The following is a 24856-nucleotide window of genomic DNA, read 5'->3' as shown; positions in this document are numbered from 1 at the left end:
GTAATTTAATTAAATTTAGGTTTTGAGTATCATTACAGAAAATGAAACATTATTTCTACACTGCTTTTCAACCCATCTGATGTATTTGATAGCATCCTTGTGCTTACAAAACTTGCATGGTCGTTAATATTTCTGTGTGGAAGTTCCTGCTGAGCTTCCCAGCTCCAGGTGCTTTGGGGAAGAGGGTAAATAGGATTTTGGGGAGGTAGTAGCTGGCCCTGTTGTTGCATGGTGACGGGCTGTGGGGCAGACTGGGACCCGGCGCGATGTCCCTGGGGTGCTGGCTGGGCTCTCTGGGGCTCTGGGAAAGGCTGCTCCTCCGCACGTGGATGTGTGGCGAGATGAGTGCAGCCACAGCAGGAAAACAGAAACTGAAGCAGCATAGCAGTCGAGATGTACGTGCTTGTTAAAATTAATCAAGTTTAAGGTGGTAAGGTTGCATTTAATCTGGAAGTGGGTTAACTAGAAAACAAGATGATCTGTCTGGATCCTAGAAGCCTAATCCTGTATTCATTGCAGATCAGTTTTTTGTTCCCTCGCTGCGAGGGATACTGGCCAGGTATCTGCTGCAGAGAGCCCTCGCAGGGTACCTGTGCTCCGCTCCCGGATGGCAGCGGCTGGCGGGGGACGGCCGGTACTGGAGCGGAGCAGGGAAGTTTCAAATCCCGGTCCGAAAGCGCTGTCCCGCAGCAGGACAGAAAGGCAGTGTCTTTGCCTCAGTGCTAGGGATTTATGTTTCATTTCACTTGCCTACGCACAGTTTTGGTTGTATTTTATTCTGCTGCACGCCGTGTACGCTAGCATATCATTTTCCTTTTAATCTTCATCTCTTCCTTGTCAGAGCTGCAGACTGAACCTCCCTTTGCCCCTGGAAACTCATCTGGTTTTGTTCATGCTCCTGACAAAATTGTTTCCAGTGATAAACTGTCACTCAGTTTTGAATGACCGTGTTTTCCTTCTGATGTTTCAGCCTTAATGAAAAAGAACTGTGATACAAGATGCTGTGCAAGGGCCTGATACAAATTTGATTTAGTCATGCCCAGTCTCTTAGTTGTCTTCGCTGGGTTTTATATTGGGCTCTAAAAGCGGTGTTTGAGGGGATCTTTTTGGAGGGGCTTATGGGAACCCGTAGAGTTTTATTTAAATTCTCTGAACCAGCTGTGCAGAGGCGTTGGTGAAGCATTTTAGCTGAACTTCTCCGTCTTGCACTGAAGTATCCCATATTCTTTCTGATGCAGACTTTGCGTTTTGCCTTCAGTGCAGCTGGGTCCACCTGTGTTGTTCCAGGTCCGGTTTGATGCATACATATATATATATATGAAATCTGGATTAAATATTACAATGAAGTATAAATCCTCCTGGACTGAAATGTTCCTCTTTTTGTCTAGGCTGTAGTTGCTAATGACAGATTTTGCTGTATTCTGTGTGTAACAATTCTGCTAACATTGCAGGGGCCTTTGGGGTGCCTGGTAAAGGTCTGTTGAAAAATTATTCAAAGTAGGAATGTGATCTCTAAATTCTAATCAATTGCAATCATATTAAATGGATGGAACTGCAGAGGGGTGTAGGAAGGAGGGATGCTTTATTTGGAAGCTGGTGAAAAGGGTCAGGAAAGAGTGGATCTTGTTTCTAACTCAGTTGCTTGGGGGATGATCTTCTGCCTTATATGTCTGTAGAAATGGTACTTAAACGTTAATCATAGCTGGCCTAATGAATTCTGGTGCTATTCAGGAGGGTAAGTTCTTTGCATTTGAAGTGATGTGTTGACTTTGAGATAAGCTTTCCCTCTGCATTCTTCACCTGACAGCTCTGTTACAATGCACTGTCCCTAACCAGAAGCAACTTTCTTTCCTTGGCAGTTTTACCAAGTCACACGTGCGGAAATCCAGGAAGGCTGCAGAACGGGATTCAGCAAGGGACGACATTCAGCATCGGGGACAAAGTGAGATACAGCTGTAATCCCGGCTTCTTCTTGGAAGGCCACGCGCTGCTCACGTGCCACGCCAATTCCGAAAACAGTGCCTCCTGGGATTTCCCTCTCCCCTTCTGCAGAGGTGAGGTGCCCTCTCTTCGTCGCGAGCAAGCTGCAATGAAACAGGGTTTAATGAGCTATTTGGGCTTGGGAGAAACTTTACGGACTGTGAGCTTGATTTAAAAGACTTGAAAACTAAACATGATGCGGTTAATATTGAGGTTCCTTTTTATTGGATTCCTTAAAGCTGCCAGGGTTTGGGTGAATAATAGGAAGGTTGTGAAGTGCTCAAAGTATTCAAAATGCCTCACAGCTACTTTAACTTCAATTTCTTTGTCTAAATTTGGGGAGGAAAAAAAAAAAACTGCAGGAGGATTATCCATAAGATAAAGCACCTACCCAAGACCATGCAGATTTTCTAGCCCAGACACTAGAAAATGCTGTTACGGGAGGTGAGACCTGTCTTGTGTTTGGAAAGGCTGGCTAGCTTCCCTGCAAACACTTTTAGGGTAGGGAATTTAGATTCCTCCATCAGTGTAAGGACTTCTTGCTAATTCTCCGGGGCCACGAGGGACTAGAGAGTCTGTAAATATACAAGTGTTTGTGGTTTTACACCAAAGTAGTTGCTGCTTTGAAGTCTTTTCTCCTCAATTCCTTGTGTACTTCAGCAGAGCATCTTCTATTGATTCTTTTTATTGACTCTGCTTGTGCAATCAATCAGCGGTTCTAAGCTGTAGCGTAAATCTTGAATTTAAAGTGAGCAAATATTGTTTGCCTGGTGTGTTTTTGGTGCTTGCTTGAATGAGTTACACAGCAGCAATGTGTGCTGCTTAGCGTATTTCTTGGCCCCCCTTGTGTTGGGGCCAAGGGCGTTGTACCGCTGGAGGAGTGATTCATGCAGCCACACTGCCACTGGAGAGGATTCTTTGCTTTTCCTTCCAATCAGGACTCTCATTGTAACCTTTTAAAAAAAATAAATTTCACTGGAAGTGGGTGCGGGGAAACATTCACTGAAATTCAACCTTGAGAGTATGCCAAGTGATACCTTTTCTAGAAGATGAGGAAATTAACTGCATCAGTGGACCAGTGTTTCCTTGAGCCTGATAGCCGCCTCCTTTTGGAGGAAGGTGATATCTTCCCCTTGCCCTGCTGTTATTCAGACACTTGTGTGGTAGACCCCAGTAAGGGAGGAATTCACTTCTGACCCCAGCAGGTGTTGAAGTCGAGGGCTGGCATCGTTGTAATTTTTCTGATCCCTGCTGCAGGTGGAGTAATAAAAGATCACTTTTGCCTTTTTTTTTGTCTTGAACTGCCACACTCACTTTTAATTTTAACACCACTGTTTCAGTCTTGAATCCAACAATGATGATGGTGGCATCTGATGTAGTTCAGAGTGGAGGGGTATTCAATCCTGTGGTGCTTGCATCAGTGCTGTGTGAATTGCTCTGATGGCAGCAAAATTCGTGCTTGTTCAGCTGCACGTGTGTAGCAGTGTGCCCGTGGGTTCCTGGATGCAGCCGCTCCTTGTTAAGACATTTGGTCCTGATCCTTCCAGACTTTTATCTCAAGTAAAACTTCCAAGATGTTTTTTGTAGGCAGGAACCAGGAATCTTCTCATGTAACATTCCTATCTTGTTCCAGGAAGGTACAAAGTAGCACAGACAGTCTGCAAATTGACTTGCTGAATTTGAAACCCAGCTGCACTCCTACCGTAAGCAGGTTTCAGCAGTCGACATTCATACTCGGCTGATAAACCGGTGATACAGACTTCAGGCATTGCAAGGGGCAAAAGGATTTGCGTGCTGACAAACGGGTTTATGTTGTCTTCTGTAAGGAGGATAATGTTTTCAAAACTGTTTCTTAAAGAAGAAGATATATTTCCTTGAGAGAGAGAAGATCTTTGTGGCCTCTGTAACTTATAATTAATTCTATTAAGATTGGCTTGCTGGTAATTGTCACCTGGAAGTTTAAATGTGTTTGTACATATTCTTTTATTTTCTGACATAAGTTGGAGATGGGTTAGGCTGCTGGGTCAGATTCTGACAAATCGAGATGAAAGGTGCCCTGGAGCTGAGCTGGTATTACTGTCTCGGGAGCAGACTTGTCCAATGTCACTGCAAAGGACACCGTTCGGTCTGGGGACTCTGCCCGTTCCTCCTCGCTGGTGTGATGGCAGAGGTGTGAGGCAGGCGTTGAAAACAGGATGTTTCTACCGTGCTGATCAATACCCTCTTCTGGGTTCTTCATGCTCTTTTCTTTGTGCTTGTCTTCCTCTTTAACGTTCCTTTCCATGTATTGGTAGCCGTGTCCCTATTCCAGTCTTCATGCATTGAGATGATAGAAGATGCAAGGAAATGCGTGGTGGAACAAGAAACAAAGGTGTTTGGAGGAGCGCTGTGGTTCAGCTGCTTTTCCTTCCTACGAGTTGTCTGCACTGCCTTTGCCCAGTTCTGTTTTGAAGTACAGGGCTTTTTAATAAAGGACAGTGTGATCTCGATGAGCAGGGAAAGCAGGAAGGGATTCCAGCTGCAGGAAGCATGGCGTGGTGAAAGGCGTCTCTGCAGAGCGAGCGCAAGCAGGCGGTGCTGTGGCTCACCGGTGGATGTGAAGGCACAGTTACCTCAAAATTGATTCTTGGACTCTGAGCTAAGAGATACCATAAATTCAGTCTGCACAGGCTCGGCTCTGGTGAGTTATGTTTCTTGCTTATGTGGCAGGAAGGATTAAAACGATGGTGATCTCATCCAGGGAGCACCAGAGCAGCGGCAGTGACATCTCCACGCTGATCTGCGGCGTTGGGGCAGCGCAGAACGAGGCAGCAGCTGTGGCTGCCCAGAAGCTCTGCTGAGCCTGGCAGACCACGTGTGACTGGGAAATCTGCCTCCAGGACTGGAAGTCCTCAGCGAGGCTGGGTCAGACTGAAATCTGGACTAAGCTAACATTATCCCATCTATATAATGTGTGTCAGAAATATCTGGAATGGTTTCCTCATTGCATCTTGTGTTTTACGTGCATTCCGCACAGTTCTTCTGTGTTCACAGAATGATGTGAGGCCTAGGACTTGGATTGAAATGGGGCCTTCAGCTCAGTCCTACAGTCTAGCTGTATTTTTATCTTGACGTTTGGTAGGCTGGAGGCAAAACCCCAGCAGACTTGGAATGCTGTCTTCTTCTGTTCTGCCGTAGCCACGCGAGGAACAACCCTTGCTTGGGTCAGTTGATTTCAAATAAAGCAAAACGATGCATTTGAAGCACCAAAAGAATATCCGGAAACATCTGAGACTGTTCTGTAAAGCGCTTTCATGCGTGCGGAGAGAACTCTTGCCCAGATTGCTGAATTTAAGTAGAACTGATAGGTTTATGAGTCTGGTAGGCGGTCGAGTAAAAATTCAGTAAGCCAGCTGAGAAGTTGAGAACATTTGCGAAGGTACATTTTAAGTGTGTCAAATATGCATAATCTCATTAAAAATGGTCTGTCTTACTATAACTCAAGCAGCTGCTTAGCCTGCGCTGTGCCCAAAATAATTGAAGGGTGGTTCAAGAAGATTTTAGAAGACTGTAGAATACGTTTGAACAGTAACAACCTCTACAAACTTAGGAAGTGTGTGTTTAGAGGTGGGTGGGAAGGGAGTACATTTTTCCATTAAATAGCTCTTGCAATGAAAAATTTTCAAGGAATTTAAATTAAAAATTCTTTTAATAAAAAAAAAAAACACCATACCTTCAGCTAGGTCTTCAGCTACTCTAAGTTAGCTTAGTCCTGTAAAAAATGATGTAGTCCCCTTGTTTAAGAAATCTAATTTAGCATTAAATCAAAATTCTTTAGCGTATTCTCCGTCCTCTCCTGTGTTCCTTCTGGTACAAGAACAACTTTAACGTACCACGTCTGATCTCAGACTCCCCAGACCCCAACAGTAAACGTGGCTGAGAACTTGCTGCTAGGCTTTGCTGCTTCCAAATCCTTGTTGCGTTTGCTCTTGGGTGCGTGTTTGAAGGGCTCTGTGTGGAACGGAGCTGCCTGCGTGCATGAGCACGGTGAGAAGCGAGTGCTCGGCCAGGAGCACCGATGCCCTTGAGCGTGGCGTTCGCGTGCGGAGGCTGCAGCGCTGGCAGGTGTCTCGCGGCGGTGGTGCAGGGCCCTGTTTGCAAAGGGACGTGGAATGGTTGCCTGGGGCCAGTAGCAGCCAGGCAACAATAATATCTAATGTGTTACGTAGGAGATACACTTCCCACCAGAGGGGCAGCTATCTTCAGAATAAACTGTCTCTTCAGATCCCTGTGCGTTGCTGAAGCAGGTAACGACTTTGCTCCTGCTCTGCCTTGCTGCTAGGCGTGTGGTCTGAGAGTTCACTGGGTAAGAATTTTTTGTCTTTCTAGTGTCTGCAGCAGGACTTATTTGTGAGAAATTGTTTGAACATAGCAGTAAGGTGGTGAATTGTGCTTATCCTCTTTGGCTAGAATTTATTCATCCTCAAAAAGCATTTCCATTCTGTCAGAGGAGAGGATTTGGAAGCAGCCCTTTTACTTTCTGCATGGACCTTCTCTGAGGTCCCAGTGTGAATCTTGGGTGATGCACTGAAGTTTGAAGGATTTTCTGGTGCTTAGACTAGATGAGAGATCTTTCAGCCTAAATTTATTGGTGATTCGAACGGCACTTCAGTGTGCGTGAATAACTTTAACTCACTGACTACATGATTGCAGCAAGCAGATATTTGTCTGCTGTGATAGAATACCAGGGGCTGGAGCATTGAGTTGGGATTTCAGTGTCCATTTTCAGTCCCAGTTTTGGCTGCTGGAATGGCCCAGAAGTAGCTGTGTCTGATTTTTCGGTCATATCTTTCTGCCTTTCCTGCTTGCTGTGAGCTCCGCAGTGACCAGCGACGGGCCGTTCCAGCCTGGGCACGGGAGCGGTTGCACGGGGCCGTGATCTCCGCTGGGGCTTTGAGATGCTGGTGCGACCGGCGTAGGTGTGGATGGGATACAAACCGCGTGCTATGGCCTGGGCTGTTCCTGTCTCCGTCGCTTGCCGTCAGTCACTGGGAGGCTTGTGTCTGCCTGTGCCTTCTGCTCGTTTGAGTGGCTGCCGGCACCGGGATAGCAGATGGCCCTGAGGAAGGGAAGTTGTCATGTTTGTTTGTCTTTCTTTCAACTTCCATGAGTTAAAAGCTGCAGGTTTCAGCCCTGCTGATAGCACAAGGCACTGATAGCTGAAAAGGTCTGAAAGCTGAAGGATCCTCCTGAGCAACCTTGCGGAACTGTCCTGCCCTTTCCGTAGGTGCCGATGGCCCATTGCGCTTAACAAATGTTCTCTCCTCTGCTAAATTTCAGTTTGGAAGGGTTGTTTTAAAAATAGTTTGTAATGAAATTAATTGTTTATAGCGTAAAGCCCCAAGCTCCTTGACTAAAGCATCTGCAATGCTGCTCTGTAATGCGTGTTGTAAAGCTAACAGGCTTTCCCTAGCAGCGTTCCAAACAAACGCTGAGCTGATGCTGCGTGTACAAAAGCTGCGAGCTGCCCTGATGCTACTTGAAATAATTCTTGATTTCCTTTTATCTTCCTGCCCATGTTTCCTTTATATCCTCCTCCTTTAATGGCTCTAATAGCTCCTGCTGATAAAATTCAGGTTATAAAAATGAAAGAACCTGCAGCGACAGGAGCTCCAGTGTATGCCCAGGAAATATCACTGCTAGATTTCTGAACAAGTGGTTAAGTTTTTACCACTATGATTTTGGTAACATCATCCGTTTCCATAAGAAATTGGAGCAAACAAAGGCATATAAGGCAGGTGTGTGGGATACTGCACTCCTTTTCTATGAGATTTCTGTTAAAAATAGGGCTTTGTACTCAGTCCTGCTGTCCAACCCTTGAGGCTGTTTCTGTTGCTGATGAAGGTGCTGAGATGGGAGCTGCAAACCAGCCTCTCCCCACTGTGATGGGAGAGTTCTCACGTGTCTGTGAAACCCTTCAGTCACTGAATTCTGGTGGCTTTCCTCCTGCTTGGCTGGCTACGCGGCTGGGAGGGAAGTTGCAGACAGCACCTCACAGGATGCTGATTGGGAATAAGAGATGGAACAGAGAGCTCTGGCAACAACGTGTGAGGAATTAGCATCCTCGCAAGGAGATGCGTTGAGCTGAGAACTGCCTCCCCAGGGAAGTGGTAGAAGCTCTGTCACTTGAGGTGTTGAGAATTAGACTCAACGAGTCACTGGTAAGTGTACGGTGGGGAATAAGCTGGCACTTGCCAGGAGACATTAGCTGACCTAATAGGATTTTGCATCCCTCAACATCTTTGTCTCTTAATAGCGTGTACTGAAACACACCCCCCGAGAAGTGCACTGGGGCTCTTAAAGCTTTGCTTTGAATTTGGGCTTGTTCTTTTTTGATGTACTGCTTGATGCATTCCGGCAAAATCTGATAACTTGCCTTCTGTTTGCAGCTGATGATGCTTGTGGAGGGACTTTGCGAGGACAGAGCGGAATTATCTCAAGCCCTCATTTTCCTCTGGAGTATGGCAATAACGCAGACTGCACGTGGACTATTCTCGCTGAACCTGGAGACACTATTGCTCTGGTGTTCATGGATTTTCAGCTGGAAGATGGATATGATGTTTTAGAAGTTGCTGGAACGGAGGGATCTTCGCTCTGGTAGGTTGCTGCTGGCCGTACTCCATTGTGGTCTGTTCAGTCACGTACCTGCTGGTGTTTTGTGTGCACAGGATGTTCAGAGTGAACAGTTTGTGCCTGGCTGAGGGTAGTTCCCAGTTATTCCCAATCACAGTTTGTAGCTGCTACCTTCTAGTGAAACTCCCTGGGGTGCTTTTTGTTTGCCTGGTAAACTGTGCAGTGACTGTTGTCTACTTTAAATCATATTCTCCGCAGTAAGATTTCATAGTGTACCTGGTTAGAAGAAATAAAGAATTAAAAAAACAGAACCAACACCTCAACACTAGAAAACCCAAGAAACCCTGCTCAAACACTGTCATACTCAAACCTGTGTTTTGCTAAATTGTTTTCTGGTTTTTTTTTTTTTTTGTGAAATATGTTGTTGACAAATTGACTTTACTGTCAATGAACTTCTGGCAAATGTTTCTCCAGATCGGTTTATCCTTAGGAGGCTGTGTGTAGAATTTCAATACCCCTCTCATCCCATTGTTTGAGCAGTGCTTTCAGAAATAACTGTGTTTATGTATAGTAAATGCCACACTGATTTTTTTTAAATTTTTTTTTCAATATTGAAGAGCTGCCCAAATGATTGGTGCTGTGAAGTCTGAAGTGAGGGCTTGCAGAAGGAATTTAATGTATTGCCTGCGTTGCTTTTCTAGGAAAGGCGGCTCTGCCTCTAGCTGACTCTGTAATCTTCTGCACTGTGATTGCACTCCACAAAGAGTTCAAAGTCCAAACTAGCAGCAAATGGGAGTAGTCTTAAACCCAACATCGGTCTGGAAGGGAAGAATTAAGTATTTGAAATAATTAGGTGTTACCTGGGATTATCAGCAGGAAGTTAAGTTACAATTCTTTATGAGGATTCTGTCACAGCCACAAATAATGTTCACTTAAGTAATTTATACTTGCCTGGCAATTACGGGGGAATCGGATTTGGGTGGTTAGGATGTATTGATGTGAGGGAACTTGCCGCTGGCTGTGTACCGATTGTTTACTGTTCCCAGGGCCCCTTTGAAAATCAGATGTTCCTGTTTCATGAAAGAAACTTGAGTTTATTAGCATGCATTAATATTTCAGGGCAGTGTTAGTTTTTAGCCATGACGTACCGCGGCAAGGCTCAGTCTGTGGTACGTGGTGAGGATGCACGCAGCTCGTTAAGAGACGTTGTTCAGCCTGGAGGTGTTGCCAGTGCGGCACTGTGCCTTGTCATAGGAAAAATAAAACAGTGTCTGTCAGGGTGAACCGGCTGGGGAAAAAAAATAATAACCTACCCATAAATACGGCATGGTAGGACTTGAAAAATGGTGATTGTGTCTTAAAAAATTAAGCCAGTTGTCAGTAGTACAGGTATGTGCACACTCAGTTTTTAAAAGGAGATTTAGTGGCTGTTTTAAAGGTGGTGTGCTTCACAGACATCAGTTCGGGGGCCTTGCCAGAGGGAATAGTGACGTATTTACCGTCCTTCTTCCCTCTTCCCCCCACGTGCTGCATCTCTAAGGATGCCTTTCCCTCCGGGTGCGTGTTCCCGGGAGCGGGACGGACTCTGCGGGTAGCGCAGGCTGGGTGAGATGTGCTGCGGCCCCAAGTGAAATGGGTCACGCAAACACAGATTTCATCCAGGGCGCAGAGAAGAAGCCGTTCCTGCTTTTTGAGGTTCAGACTGGGTTTTTGTAGTGCCATGAAATACACACGGGCAAGATAAACACACCCGTCAATTCAAAGGGATCTCATTTAGCATTCTTGAGAAGTAAACTTTTCAGTCCCGTAAGCGGAATTACAAAGAGTCTTGTTTTGAATTCCATTTTTCAAAGCTGGCCTTCACAACTCAGACCCTGATAATTAAATTCAGATGACTCATTTTTCACATTTTTAAATAATTTTTGCCCGTAGGGGGAAAGAAACTGGAGCTCGTATCTCCTCTTTAAACATGTTGATATGATTCAGCTTGAAAATGTAGCTAAAAGGCTTTTTTTTTCTCCTCTGTCTATGAAAGCCTAGTTTTAATTATGGGTAATATGGCACATAGACTTGTGGCCAAATAAACCATTCTATTGAAGTATCTCACAGCTAAATATTTCATTTCCTAAGCACTTTAAATAGTTTTAATCTGGTCCAGAGATGTACACAAATACACAAAATTAAATTTCTTCTGGAGTATAATTCAGAGGGTTTTCACGCTAAGGGATGTTATATATAGTGGGAGGATTGGCGAGACCACTAAATCAGCACCTTAATTAGGTTTGACATTGTCCTTCACCTTCCACTCTTCAAAAATAGATGCTGCTTTGTTTTGGTTTGGTTTTGTTTTTTTTTTTTAAGAGCCAGGTTCCCTGAACCCCCTTGCCTTCGGTGGTCGCCACAGCTGTACCCACCGCACTGCACATCGATCTTTGCGCGCACAGCTGCTCCCCAGAGAGCCCAGTTACGAGTTTCATTTTGTCCCCGACCTGCTGGATGCGAATCCTGCCATAAATCTTGAAAGGGAGAGGGTGTTGCGGGTCTAAGCATCCATATGTCAAGCGGAGCAATAGAGGTTGACTAGCTGTTTGAGACACATTAATAAAATAACACATTTACAGCTCTTTTAGCTGCTATCACAGTTTCTGTCATGGGACCTTGGATCTAGGTTTCCTTGACAGGTGAGAAATAAAATTCTACTGAGCAGAGAACAGGAGCGGAAGAAAGTAGCAGTGTGAAAAAGCCCGTCAGATTAGAGGACAATGTGAGGATCTCCAGGCCAGAAAGAAAAATCGTAAGGATGGCAGCAGCTGCCCTGTTCTCCTTTGAGGTTAGCTGGAGTGGCCATCCTAACCACAGCCCTGCTCTTACGATGGCAAGGATGCGCTGGACGTGGAGAGGGATGCGCAGTGTAGCTGTTCTCTTGTCACTATTCCCCGACTCTTTCTCATCTTCAAGCCTTGGGGTTCTCTTCCCCCTCATTTCGTACTAGCTGAGAGGCCTGGAAGCATTAATGACATTCTTCTCTATAAATACATGTAAAAGAGGAAAATCCCTCGGAGCAGCTTGGAGCTCAGGTCCGTAAGGGGACTGAGCTCTGATCCTGCGCTTTGTCGGTGTCTGCTCAGAGCTGACTGAATCCCTTGGCTGACACTTCTCGGGAATATCTGCTGATCATGGCTGTTTCGTGGTACCTGGTTTAAAGCTTTCTTCGGTGGCAAGCATCCCTGCGGGTGCTCAGCCGCAGTGAGAACACCAGAGCGTTCCAAACTGAGCACTGAACCATCCCAGGTCTCTGATGAGGAAGTCTCCAGGCTGGTCCTGGATGGCGCTGAGCTTGCTCTGTGGCAGACGTGTCCCAGCCTCATCTTCCCTCTGATTGCTTTGAAGCTTTGGGTGGGTTTGGCGTTGTTTAAAACACTGTCTGTGATCTCCTGCGTGTTTTCCCGTGAGCCCTTACGTTGCTTGGGGGATGTCTGAGGTGACAGGATGGGAACTCCTGCGGGGGACGGTGGGAGCCTGGGTGCTGCAGCTGAGGACTGGTGACTGTACCCTTTTGTCACACCTCCGGCATCGGTGTGTCCCCTGACGGTTTAGAAAGCAGAATGTGCTGCGCAGCAATTGTCTGGCTGCACTCTGAGCACATGTTAATAGAGAGTAAGTTTTGGGTTTTTTTTTTTCCTTTGTGTGTGGTGGCAGAGGTCTGGGTTTCCTGTGTTTGTGCCCATTTGCTGAAGTGTCAGTGTGTGCAAACAATGAGGACGGGGTTGTCTGTCTCTTGCACTTTTGTCATCTGTTTAGCTCTCATCTGGCTGGTCTGGGACCTGTATCTAATATTAGGCATAATGACTTCTATTATGGTTATTAAAGCATTTTGCTGCTACTGCCAGAGGAGGTGATGGAGTAGGAAGTGACTAATAATCCAATTTATGTGTGTGTGCTTACAGGAATTGACTGAGATCAAGTGTACATTTTGCTGGCTGTAATGCAAATATTTAGCAAAGAAGATTTTCTGCAGCCGTTCCGATGTAGCTGAAGCAGGCAAAGCGGGGAAAAGGTGGAAGCCTTGTTCTCAGGCTGTGTCGATGAAACATGTACCAGAGTTCCTCCGGAACAGGGATTTTCAAAGCTGTGGAAATGCAGGAAGACAAGCCTAATGCTTGCCGTATGAAGTTGCTTTTGTGCTGTGGAGTTGGAAAATAGGAGCAAGCGAAGGGCAGAGGCTGTAAGCTTCAGCTCCCTGTTGAGCAGGTAAGGAGCAGCGGTGCCCGTTCCTACAGAGCAGTGCTTGGTGCTCCGTGGCTGTTCATTCCACTGATGGAACGACTCGGAAACCTCTGCTCCTGCCAAACAAATTAGTTCTGTAAGATAAAGCTAACGAGTACCTCATTTGTCTGACTCTGACAGGCTGTCTGACATGTTTTGAAGGTTCATTAGATGTTTCTAATTTTCAGATGGGAATCTTACTTTGAGTTGCAGATTATTTCTTCAATAATGAGGCTTTTCAAATCATTTATAGGATTTTGCAACTGTATTTGATTGTGAGAATCTAAGTTGATAGAAGATGATGATCAAAAACACTACAGCAGGTGAAGGGTCGGAACCTGTTTGGGTTGCTCTTTAGCCTTGCGTTAGGTTCCAGTGCAGCAATTCACCTTCTTCCACCTTGCCCTCCATAACCTTATTTCACGTAATCTTCAAGCTCAGCTGAAGCAACGTTATTTGGCAGAGCACCTCATAGTATTGTCCGGAGAGGCTGCATGTTGACCTGGGAATAGGATTTCCTTCTGGATTACTTCCTTCGTTTGTCGCTGGGTCCTTGATTTTCTGTCCAAATTTTGAGCCAGCTGAGCCCAACCTACAGAAATAGCACTATAGCTTGGGAATGCAAGCTGCTGTGGCTGCTCATCCTTCTCTGTGCAATCCAGACCGTGCCCACCCTTTGGAATTACAATCCACCGCGGTCCATTTCCTCTTGAAGTTAACTGTATTTCTTTGTTTCTTATGCAACTTTTACTGAACGTGGCTGCGTTTTTGAAAATTCAGATGCTTACCCTTGGAAGGAAGAAATGAAGCTGACAGTTTCCAGATGCCACCCACTCTTTCGCTTCTTAATCTGTTTCATGGTCCTTTTAAAAACTGCTTTCTCCTCGATTGCCTCGTTTGTGTGTTTTGTTCCAGGAGGACGCGAGCACTTGCTGAATTGCCGTACTAATGCAGTCTTGCTCTGTAATATCGTTCTTGCCTGTGACCCTTCTCTTGAGTTAATTCTACCTTATGGACCAGAAGTCAAATTGTAGGGGGGTTGCATCATCTGTCGTGTTGCCTGTCTGTTGCCCTCTCACTCTTTGAGCTTTCCCTTGTTGTTTCCCCTGGGAAACTTTTTTTTTTCCCTTGGTTTTCTGTTAATAATGGCATGCTGAGTGAATGCAGTGGGAGAAGCAGGGCTGCAAGTGAGTAACTGCCAGGTTGATGTTTATTCCTGCCTGAATCTGGTTCCTCCTCTTCAGTGTCTTGTCTTCACCTTTTCAGCCTCAGAGCCATACTTTGCTCAGCTTGCTTGCACAGGTGCTTTCCTTCTCCTTAGGATTACGTGCGCTAAGCAACGGGTAAAACCCAAAGGGACCATGTGCCGGAGCGAGCCTGACAGGAGAGCTGAGGATGTTTGAATTTCAGGGTTCTCTGCTTAATTCCCTAATCCCTGTATTTCTGGAGCTGAACCCAGGAGACCCCTTTCTGGAAACGCGTTTCAGAAGTTCTCTCTTGTTGCTGTGTTTCTACAGAGAGCCGAGTTAGAGGGAGGAATGGTTGGAAGGATCACCTGTATTTCAGCAACTGTTACTGACTTTATTTCTGTCTTTGTCATTACCTGCAGTTGACCCTTCCCTCCTCACCACCCTTGTCTCTCTGCCAAGTGGTTTCTAATCCTGATTAGCGTTCTCCTATGCGCAGTCCACTTTGTGCTTCCCTCTTGATGTCAGTTATTTCGTACTGCCGACCAGGTTAATCTGTTCACACATCTTGTGCGCTACCCGTGAGAGATGAGAGTGCCTGTGTTCTTAAAGGTCACTGCTTCAGATGATGATAACATTTATTGGTGAAAAACTGTTCTCTGTATGTGCTTCTAATGAACCAACCTATTTTATTTGTATCAAAGCAGCTTCTGATCTTTAGATAGCTGTCTCGGAGCTTTCAGTGTGAGTTTTCTTCTCAGACATCAGTCAGTGTCTACTGAAGTCAGTGGAAGGACTTGGGCTCCAAAGCATTTGCCAATCACTTCGCTGTATTGTCACTTGCCAAAGCACCTTCCCCTTGCCACCGTGTTGCAGCTCCGGAGCCCTGGGTCTGCATCTCACGGTCCTGCTGGTTATACTGGTGCTACCAGTATGGGGTAGTGGGAGAGTGCTTGCAGGAGTCTTGCAGGCTTTTCGTTGCGGTAAATGGGTGCTCTGCCTGCGTGTGCCCCGGCAGCCACCGTTCCTCGCCGGGATTCTGTAAAACAGATTGCCTCACGTCTGCTTTAAAGTGATTTTCATCTCTCACTTGCCACTTCCTTTCTGATTTTTTTTTTTTTTTCCCAGTCAGTATTTGAAAGTCGACAAGTGTTATCCTGCCTTGGTGCATGCACGAGGCTGATGACTTGAATTGTATGTCTTGAAATAACTTGTTTAGTCGCTAGTTAAAGCTAGATAATGCAAGTGTGAAAGTTTCCTTTTCCTGTGCAATGAATTAGGCTTCCTTATTGTAAGAGCTAATTAACTACTGGATTCTTTATCTGTCATATTCAGGTGCTTTTCTTCCATGGTGGTGTTTTCCATAGGATTGGGAATGAATAAAAAGACCTGTATGAAATGGCTTTTGAAATCCGTATTTAAATGTCAATTACATCTTTATTAAGATCTGGAAAGTAGACTTCCTTATTTGACTGGTAGTTTTGTGGTTTTGTTTTGTTTTTTTTTTTTTTTTTCTTCCGAAGCATTCATAGTGCTTTTTTGAACAAATCTATGAAGGCTTTAAAGCTGTAAACCATTGCTTTAGTGGGAAATAGTCCTCTTGCAAAACCCCCTTTTCTCACAGAAGGTGTATTTTCTGGAGATAACATTTTGGAGAAGTTTGTCAGGAACCAGAGCGTCCCTGTTGGCGCAGCCAGCTCCCAGACCGCCCGCAGCTCTCCTTGGTGGTGGGCCCGTGCTGGCTCCGGCGTGCGTGTCAGTTCTCTGGGATGCGCCAGCCTTTAGCTTGCTGAGCTGTACACCAGGCCTTATTTTAATATCAATCCGTGATACAAAGAGCAGGAATTTGTAGGTCAGTGAGCTGATTTCTCCTTGATGAGACAACTGGCACGGCATTTGGAGCCCTTGGTTCCTGGCGTAGCGGGATGCAGAGCTGATTGCTTCTCCGGTGGATGCAGACAGTTCGGCAGCATCTTGATTGCCGTGTTGAAGTGGAGTTAAAGGACTGATAACGCTTTGTACAAAGTCATCTTTGTAGAGTAGTGCTGCACATTGTCCTGCATCTCCTTGAGCTGGTGCACTGCAGAAATAAGTGAATGGGAAATTCTGGAAGAGCGAGCTGATCAGGGTAAGGTGGTATTTAACGATGATCCGTAGTTTAGCAGATATCTCTGGTTGGGAAGGGTCTGAAGGAATTTCAGCTGTACCGTAGCTGAGAAGAATAACATGCAGACTGTGTTAGCTCTCATCAGCTCAGGACTTAGCTGACCATACGTGTGACTCCTTCCAGAAGTCACGGCGTGGCCAGATACCGAGGTGGACCTTGCTTTTCTGTGCTGCTGCCTGCCCGTCCTTCTCCAGGGAGGCGTGTGCGCAGTGCTTACGAGAGCCTGGCTGCTCTTCTGCCGGAAATGTGGCAGGGAGAGGGACGTTTGTGACAAATTACAATGAAGGGGCCTCCTGACCTCACCCACTCATGTTTCATTCAATAAAACATGATTAGATTTCATATACTGCTTTCTGGCTAATCTTATTTTTCCATGCATTAATATGATTAATTCTGTTTGCTAGATAGTAGAGAGCATTTTGTGAATATTCAGGCTAGCTTTTTAAGCCAAAGAAGAAAATGCTTTTAGGCTGAAAATCACCCTGATCATGTTTTAATTGTCCTTTTTGTCCCAATTTGTCCTTCTTTGGTGTTTGGTCACCTCTGAGCCAGAGAGAGCCTGAGAGCTGCTGTGTGTAGACTGCTCCTCAAGTGATGAGGTGCAGGAACGGCTGAAGTGTCAGAAAAATCCCTGAAGGTTACTGAACATGAAGAAATAAATATTTAGCTATTTTTGTCCTGGATGCAAACACATCTTGGAAGAAAAGACACAGGCTCATTTGCAAGAATAGTCAATACCTGCAAGAGACATTGGTTGTGGTTGTATTGGGGGTTTTTTTTTTTTAAAAAAAAAAAAATAGACCTCATGCAAGTTAGTATAGCAGAACTGTCTGAAAGCTGAGAACAATATTGGTAATCTCAAGAGTGTGCTCTGGATGTGACCCAGAATGTAAGTGACCATGTAGATTGTAAAACAGTGAACAATAGAGGTGATTTTTTTTGGGCAGGGGAAGGAGACTTTCCATAAGTGCAAATGATGTCACAGGCTGTAAAAGATGGACGTCCTCTTTAACACACCGTGTCTCTTCTCTGCTATCACAGCGGGACACTGAGCTTTCCCAGTTTAAGCGAGGGTTTGGATGAGTGTTGGTGGGAAGGATCACTGACATTACAGGTGCTTCTAGGAGATGCCTCTGCCTTACTGCTGTTTTTTCTTGTTCAGAAACCAATTCATGTCATTTTCTGTGCGACGCTCCGCCGTTGTTTTTAAGTTGGCTGAGGATGTGCGTGTGCAGAGGGGCCTCCCTTTGCAGAGGTGCTCACTATGTTGAAGGAGTTCGATTTGCATGTCAAAATCTGTCTGCCAGAGCTGATAACAGTCATGTTTTACACTGCTCGCCCTTATCTCCATCTTCAAAGTGGAAGAGCAGAGACACCTCTGCATCTGTTTCAGTGCTTTCAAAGACCTCTTTCTTCTGGGGTTTCTTTGTGGACCAGTTCACGGATGCTTTCTTATATTTGCAAGTTGAGCTAAAGAATGTAAGTACTTGGTTTTCAGATGTCACCTGTTTGACAAAATGTATTTTAAATGCTCTTTACCTGCTGAGTTTTCCTCCTGAGGTTCACCGCAGCTGCTTCTCATCAGAAAGCATGTGCTTGTTCACCTGGCTTCAGTTTCTGTAGCTCTCCTTTCATGTGTGTAGGTGGAAGTCACAACTGATAGATTCAGTCTGGTACTGAATTAATCTCTTGGTTTTTTTGATGTCTGATGCTAACATATGCTGTGTCATAGACTCACAGAATGGTTTGAGTTGGAAGGAACCTTAAAGATCATCCAATTTCAGCCCCCCTGAAATTGGGGGGGGGCTGAACCTCTTCTGTTTAGATTGCAGGTGAGATTTGGTTTATGAGCTGGTGAGATCAAACTATGAATAGGTTTGAGACAGTGCACCAGATGACGTCTCAGGAGACCTGAACTTGGCAGTAATGTGTTGTGAGCTTGTCAGAATATCATGTTATTCCCGTTTTTCCTTCCCTTGTTTTTTATTTCTAAGGTAAGCTACTGAAGTTGGGGATCTCGGTCTGTTACTCCAGAGCTGACTCACCAGCATCTTGTTTCCCTTCGGGTGTTTAGGTACAGGGCCTGTTTTGTTTCATCTAGGATGACAGAATATTTGGATAGCACAAAGCTTAGATATATCCCTGTTATTGATAAAGGTTTTGAGGTAGTTCTAAGGCTGATAGTAGCTGCGTTCGTTCAGTCTGTGCAGATGTACGGTCATTCTGTACACAGGCACAGCAAGGAGCTTTATTTTAGTAGAAGCTTCTGGTTGGATCTTCACACGTGAACAGCTCCACATCCCTTTGCTGTCCATTTTTAGAGGCTGTGAGATAGGGAGATGTGAAGACAGTGGAGGAAAATTTGTGTCTCAAAGGCTAGAGAAACACTGATGTGTCTTGTTACAGTTCCTTTCAACAGAGGAGGCTAAATAAACTGTTAACATAGCCATCGCTGCAGCCATAGAAATGGAAGGTTAACAATTAAGTGTCTTCTCAGAGCTAATCCATTGTATTTGTTAAGATATATCTTGACATATTTATATATCTATGACATATTTATTGACAAATACAATAAAGCCTATACATACATATATATATTTAGATACCCTGACTTCTGCACTTTGGTAGCTGTAGTGCAGTCCTGGAGGCCTCTGGAGGCCTTTTGTCCTTGAGCGATAACCCCTTGGCTGAAGTGCAGAAATTGGGTTCTGTTCCTGTTGTTTGCTTACTGCAGGCCCGAGTGGCTGCTGCTTTAAAAAATAGATAAAGATACCCTGGCAGGGATCAATAATGGACGGGATGAGCAGGAGAGCTCAGACTGTTTTCCACTCCAGATCTGTGAGATGCTTCTGGAAGTGAGCTATTCACAGAGGGGCTCCTGGACTCCGAAATGGAGAGGGAGTTGCAAACGGAGCGTTGAAGTGAAAGGCCTAATAGCAGTTCAGAATTGGTTAATACGGTATCGGCTAGCGAGGCGCTGTCTGGGATCTAGGCGGTGGAAACCTCAGCTGCGTCCTCGGGTGAGATGTTCCTTTCAAGGGCTTGATGTTTGTTGAAGGAGTTAGGCTGAAACCTGCTTCTGGGCACTGGGGATGAGAAATGTGAATTATTTCTGTTGTGGAACATAGGAGAAAAATAAGAAATTCTACAAGTTTCTTACACCTTGGTATCTTTGTTTCTCTGTGTTTCGAAATCTGATGTTTTTCGTTCTGCTCAGAGAGGTGCTGCCCCGATGGCTCTTGGCACAGATACGTTTTTCTGTCTCGTGTGCTGCTTGACTCAACCATGGGCTGCAAATCTACTAATATCAGTTATTAAATGCAGACACTTAATCTAAATATCTTGCCTCTTAATGTCTCTGATATCTTGTACACAGATCTCGTCAGCCTTCCCAAAGCCCAGCTGGAGCCCAGCATTTTGCTGCTGGTACTTGGTGGCGTTTTGTTTTGTCATGGCAGGTCGTGATCTCTTTAGCTCATGCTGAGTTTGTTTTTGACAGTCTTGGCTGGTTTACAGTGTGGATGTTTTGATTCTTTCTCACGGGGCCCTTTCTGGTGGCTCGATTTATGGCGGAGATTAGGAGGATGCCAGGGCATCAGTAAATACCAGAGCGTTAGTAACGGACAGCGTTGTCAGCAGCTGGTCTCTAATGGCTGCATTCATGGCCGTGGTAAGCCAGAATTTTGCAAAACTCTGGAAAACTGGTGTGACGGTGCTCCACGGCTGTGGTTGTGTGTAAGGGGGTGGTTCCTGCCTCGTACAAGGCAAAAGGCGAGGAGCTGCTCCGCGCCGCGGCAGTGACCCGCTGATGTGCTGCATCTGTGAACTGGGAAGGGTTCCTTTGTCACCAGGGACCTGAAGATCGGTCAGCCTTCTCCCCTCTTCGGAAACAGGCGCGTTGGTCTGAACTTCCCAGCTGGAGCGCGGGGGAAATGCCCATCCCTGCGTGCTTTCCTTTATTCCTTTCTCTTCATTCTGCACTTCCTAGATTAATATTTATAATTGTCTTTGAAATGATGGAGCAGTTCAAATTAGCTTTTTTTTTTTAGTTAGGATTACCTGTATTAAAGATCTCCCTTAAAAGAAAGACATAAAAGTAATTAATTGCTTCAATTACAATAATGTGGCTTAGCTTGTGGTTTTCTGTTAGAAAAACCTGCTTTTGATAAGTCAGCTGTTCTTGGAAGGGAAAAAAATAGAAGTGCTTTAGGCTGGAAGCTGGCATGAAGGAATTCTGAAATAAGGTTGCTCGCTCTGTAACGTAACAGAATAAATTAACACCATCGCTCCTGGAGCGGTGCCCTGGGCTGGGAACAGCCGGCTGGGCACGGGGTGCGGGGAGAGGGGCGTTTCTGCCCAGACACAGATGCTTTGCATGACGTGAAAAACCAAAGGATAGCTGTTCAAAGTCACACCGGAATTTCTGGACCCTGGAAGAAAGTCAAAGGGAAAGCAAAAAAAAAAAAAACCCTCTAAAATAAAACCAGTTTCAAAACAGAAAACACTGGAGCAGGAGGGTCTGTCTGCTGTTCAGTATCTCTGCCCTGTCCCCGCTGCCCCCCAACACACCCTCAAAAGTAGGAGGCCTCAAGTGACTATTCTTCAGCATGTGTTGTCACTGATATTTTTTTTTCTTAGACCTCTTAAGCATGAAATTAATATATTGGAATTTTTGTGAGAAGAATAAAATACTCATTAACTCTTGCAGCCCTGGAATATGTATAAAGTAGAGCTTGCGATTAAAATTCATCTTGAAGCAAGATCACACAAGTTTTGTTAATGTTTAACATCTTTATGGATGCCATTCTCTGTAAATGTGAACTAATTGAGTCCAAAGGGACAAAATAAGAGATTCTGCGTTTGCTGTGGATGCCAGTGCTTGCTTTGCTTTTGGCACTTTCCTCTTTTTTTGTGCAACTTCTGATTTTAATAAGTTGCCAAAAAAGTAACTGATTTGCTTTTTACGCCAAATTCTCAAGAATCCATCTTCCTGCGTCTCTGAAAGGCTGCAATGAATCTTTGGTCAAGACTTGATGCTCGCTTACCTCCCCTGACTCTGAGGTTTTACTGCTCTGAGGTTCAGGAGGTTTCAAAGGGATGGAAAATACGCTTTAGCAAAGCAAGCTGTTTATTAAGCTTATTTAATATTAAGCATATTTAATATTACTTTAGGTTATTATCTTATACATAGGTTGTAGTCTCCTAAATGGCAGTTTGACATTTTTATTTTTAATGTAGAAAATAAATTAATATTTTAACCATATTGTTCACAGTCTGTGATATTTTGTGTATCATCGCCCCCCTAGAGAATTGCAGGTCTCGCCTGTCTGTCTGAACATGCCTTCTGTGGTTTTATGAAGAGCACAAGCAAATATTTATTTTGTCAATCCACATGATGAATTCTGAGAAAGACAAAATTGGGTCTGTCAAACTGCTGCTGTAAATGCATTTCTAATACCTTAGCACCTGCTTTTTTTTGGGAACTTATCAAATAAAAGAAGCAGATGGGTCTGCAGTTCGGTGGGAGTGGCATGCTTGAGGACTTGTTTTAACATCTTCACTCGTTTGGAACTGAGATGCCCTCTCGCCAAGAGCTGCGGGGTCGACAGGAGCCATCCGTGCGCAGTACATCGCCGCGTTGGAAGTGGGGGAGCTCTCAACCCCAGGACCGCAAACCGCGGCTCTGCTGCGCGGGGCGCTGTACCGGCGTGCAGAGGATGAGCATCACTGCAGTGCCTTGTGAGCTAAATCAGAGTTAACGAGGGTGGCGGGATGTTCTGCCCCTCGGATCTGTGCAGACGGGTGCGTGCTCTCTAACTCTCCATCTGGGCTTTGTTGCAAGATGGACTCTGGAAGCAGCAGGTTGTTGCTCTCCTCACCGCAGTCCTGGGAGCTTTTTGGCTTCTGGTAACTTGGTGTCTTTGTGGTCACATTAGAATCAAGCTGTGAGCAAAAGCAGGTTATTGATTCTTTAAAACAAAAAGATTCTTTGCCAGCCCGTTAATGAGCAAAGAACACTTCCAGTTCCTGATTTTCGTGAGTGTTGAAGAGTGTTGAAGTTGTAACATCTCAATTAACTCAGACAGGGCCTTTCCTACACAGTCTCTAAAGTCACGAAGAATTAATCTGTTCCTGACTCGGCGGAGTTCTGGGCTCCCGTGGGTTGTTCTCAAACCCCTGTGGGTGCCTGCGAGCTGCTGGGAGCGAGGGGAGGAGAGAACAGCCCAGGCTCTTGGGCCGTGGGGGTTTGCTGGGTGACACCACGCTCCGGGGACATAAATACAGCCAGCGGCTCACTGAACTGTACGGTAGCTGGTGTGGAGTTTTGCTATTATCATTTAATCTTTTAATATTTCCTTTAACTCTGGAATGCTAATAAGGCAAATAACTCATTAAATATGTAAGGACGCCTAATCTTTTTAGTGGTGAGTCTGCTATACTAAAAACCCAAACCACAGTCCCCAAGCAAGCGCTTTCAAAGGCTCAGCCTCCTCATCTAGAAAAAACTGCAGGGTTTTGTTTTGCTTTTAGTCCCAACCTGAGTGATGCACCCAGTGTCTCAGCTTCTGCGACCGTGATTCCTGTGGCTGCGTTACACAGCGGATACGGCAGCGGTGTGGAAGCGCTGCTGCAGAGAGTATCTGTTAAATAAATCTGCTGTTCACAAATACTCTAGTGCTTCCACTGCTATTGCTGTAATGTGAGAGCTTTTGGATTGTTTTCTGAAGAGACAGAAGAAAATTGCTAGCGTGAGGAGAGCGGAGGCTGAAGGAGGGAGGGAGGATAAAGTGCCGTTGTTCCTGTTTAACGAGTAAAAGAGGGAATGCCTGCAGAGATACACTTCTCTTGGTCATACACTCTTCTGTACGAGTGTAGCATCCATTACTCCTTACAAATATTTTATACTTTTGTATAGGTGGGAGAGTACGAGACACTTTAGCTTTGTGGTTGGTTTGTTTATCCCGACTTTGAAGCCTGACCCGGGTGCGCGATGTGGCTGTGCTCCGGTGTGTGCGAGCGCCGCGGTGACTGGTGACGGATGCGTGCTTGTGCTCCTGGTCGAAGCCCAGGGAGGGCGATTTCTGAAGGCTTCGAATAAAGATCTGGCTGTTCTCTTCCCCTATGGAGCTCAGCCCCTTAGAAGCGCCCACATTGTGATGGCAGGGAGAGCAAACCCTGTCTCTGGCAGATACCTGGATGAATCTGTTCAGCTGCCTTGAAGGCAGCCCAGCTAACTTTCTCCCGCAGAATTTACAAGGTGTTCTTTACTCAGCTTTCCCTTGGCAGTGACAGCACAGGTAGCATTACAGTAAAAATGATATTACTAGCTCTGCTGTAATGTCATTAACGTAAGTTTTCAGCACATGAGAACCATGCAAAGCCTTGCAGGGAGCCTGAATTGTTCCGATACTGGAAGAATCCACAGGCGTCAGTTAAAGCTCCATTGCACGCTTTCACTACGATGCGGAAGGGAGGTGGAGGAGCCTACCTCAGGCCCCCACACGTGTTCCCCCGTAACAGCCCTTTGCCTCCCTTTCTCCATCAGTTGCACACGAGTTCTTTGAGGACAGTAGCTCCCTTGCTGCTACTGTAAGGCATCTCTAAAAATGTGGGGGTTCTTTGTTGTTAATGCTTAGCTCCAACAATTATTTTAATCTATAGTCTGTGAAAACACATGGAGGTGAACACCTTGACCAGCTTCAGGTGTGGTGTTTTCCAGGCCCTCCTGTTTCCGCTCAGTAAAATATTTCCTGCTGCAGATAACTGGAATTTCGTTGAATGTTCTGAGCTGGTGGAGTTTTCCATCCTCTCAGATTGTGTTTCAGCTGCAGAGGCTGGTAGAAATAGTTGTATGAGGAGTTTATTGGAGTGTGTGTTTGCACAGAAGTGGATGTTTTGAGGCAACACTGCAGGTATTTAAAGACTTTACTCATGAACTGCGGTGTGCTCCATTGAGTGGAACCCGGGTGCCAGCTTCAGAGCGTGATTTTGCCAAAATGCCGGTTGTTTATGAAGTATGCAAGTTGAGGAGTGGAAGATACAAAGATTCTTTTAAAAGTATAATTGGATGGGTAATATCTTGGGCCTTTTTGATGCATCTTTTTTAACCGCTTCGTATTTGTAATGTGACAAAAATAGCTGTGCAGTGTGCTGTGGCCATTGCTAGTGCAGCTGGGAATAGATTTTAATTGATGGATACTGTCAAGCTGTTAGCAGCTATGCAGTCATGAGAACCATTAAAGTGATATTTCTTGTCTCTGCTCACTTAAACACTCTGCTACCAAGTATTATTTTTTTTCCTTAATATTGGCAGCATTTGTACTGGGAGCTTAAAGGGCCATGTCCTGGATTTTTAAGTTTCCCTGACTCCATCTCTGGGTGTTGCAGTAGATGGTGCTAAGGCCCTAACAAAACCCGGTGCGTGGAAAAGGGGACAAGCACATCTTTGGCATCTAGTCTGCTTGTGACTTTGTGAGCTGCAGCGTTTCCCTTGGTGCACGTAGAAGGTAAGAAGGTGGCGTCCTCTGAGTTACGTTGAAGCCCTGCTCCATCACGGACGATGTGGAAATGTTTTGGAGTGTTCCTCTTTCACTGTTGCCTTTTGTGTGTGTGCAGTGTGTAAGGTAGAGGAGCTGGTTTTGAA

The 24856-nt window shown here is 45.3% G+C and overlaps 1 protein-coding gene across 1 annotated transcript in view; it reads left to right on the top strand.

Moving 5' to 3' along the window:
* CSMD2 (CUB and Sushi multiple domains 2) overlaps positions 1–24856 on the top strand; it is a 288643-nt gene that overhangs the window by 70586 nt on the left and 193201 nt on the right. The window contains exons 4-5 of the mRNA XM_086764833.1: positions 1860–2054; positions 8409–8616. Of these exons, the coding sequence (XP_086620959.1) occupies positions 1860–2054; positions 8409–8616 (403 nt within the window). The remainder of the gene's footprint in view (positions 1–1859; positions 2055–8408; positions 8617–24856) is intronic.

The sequence above is a fragment of the Chlamydotis macqueenii genome, chromosome 22 (genome assembly GCF_036417535.1).
Source record: "Chlamydotis macqueenii isolate bChlMac1 chromosome 22, bChlMac1.mat, whole genome shotgun sequence".
NCBI lineage: Eukaryota > Metazoa > Chordata > Aves > Otidiformes > Otididae > Chlamydotis > Chlamydotis macqueenii.
The sequence above is the reverse complement of the archived record's forward strand: the minus strand, read 5'-3'. Positions and strand labels throughout refer to the sequence as shown.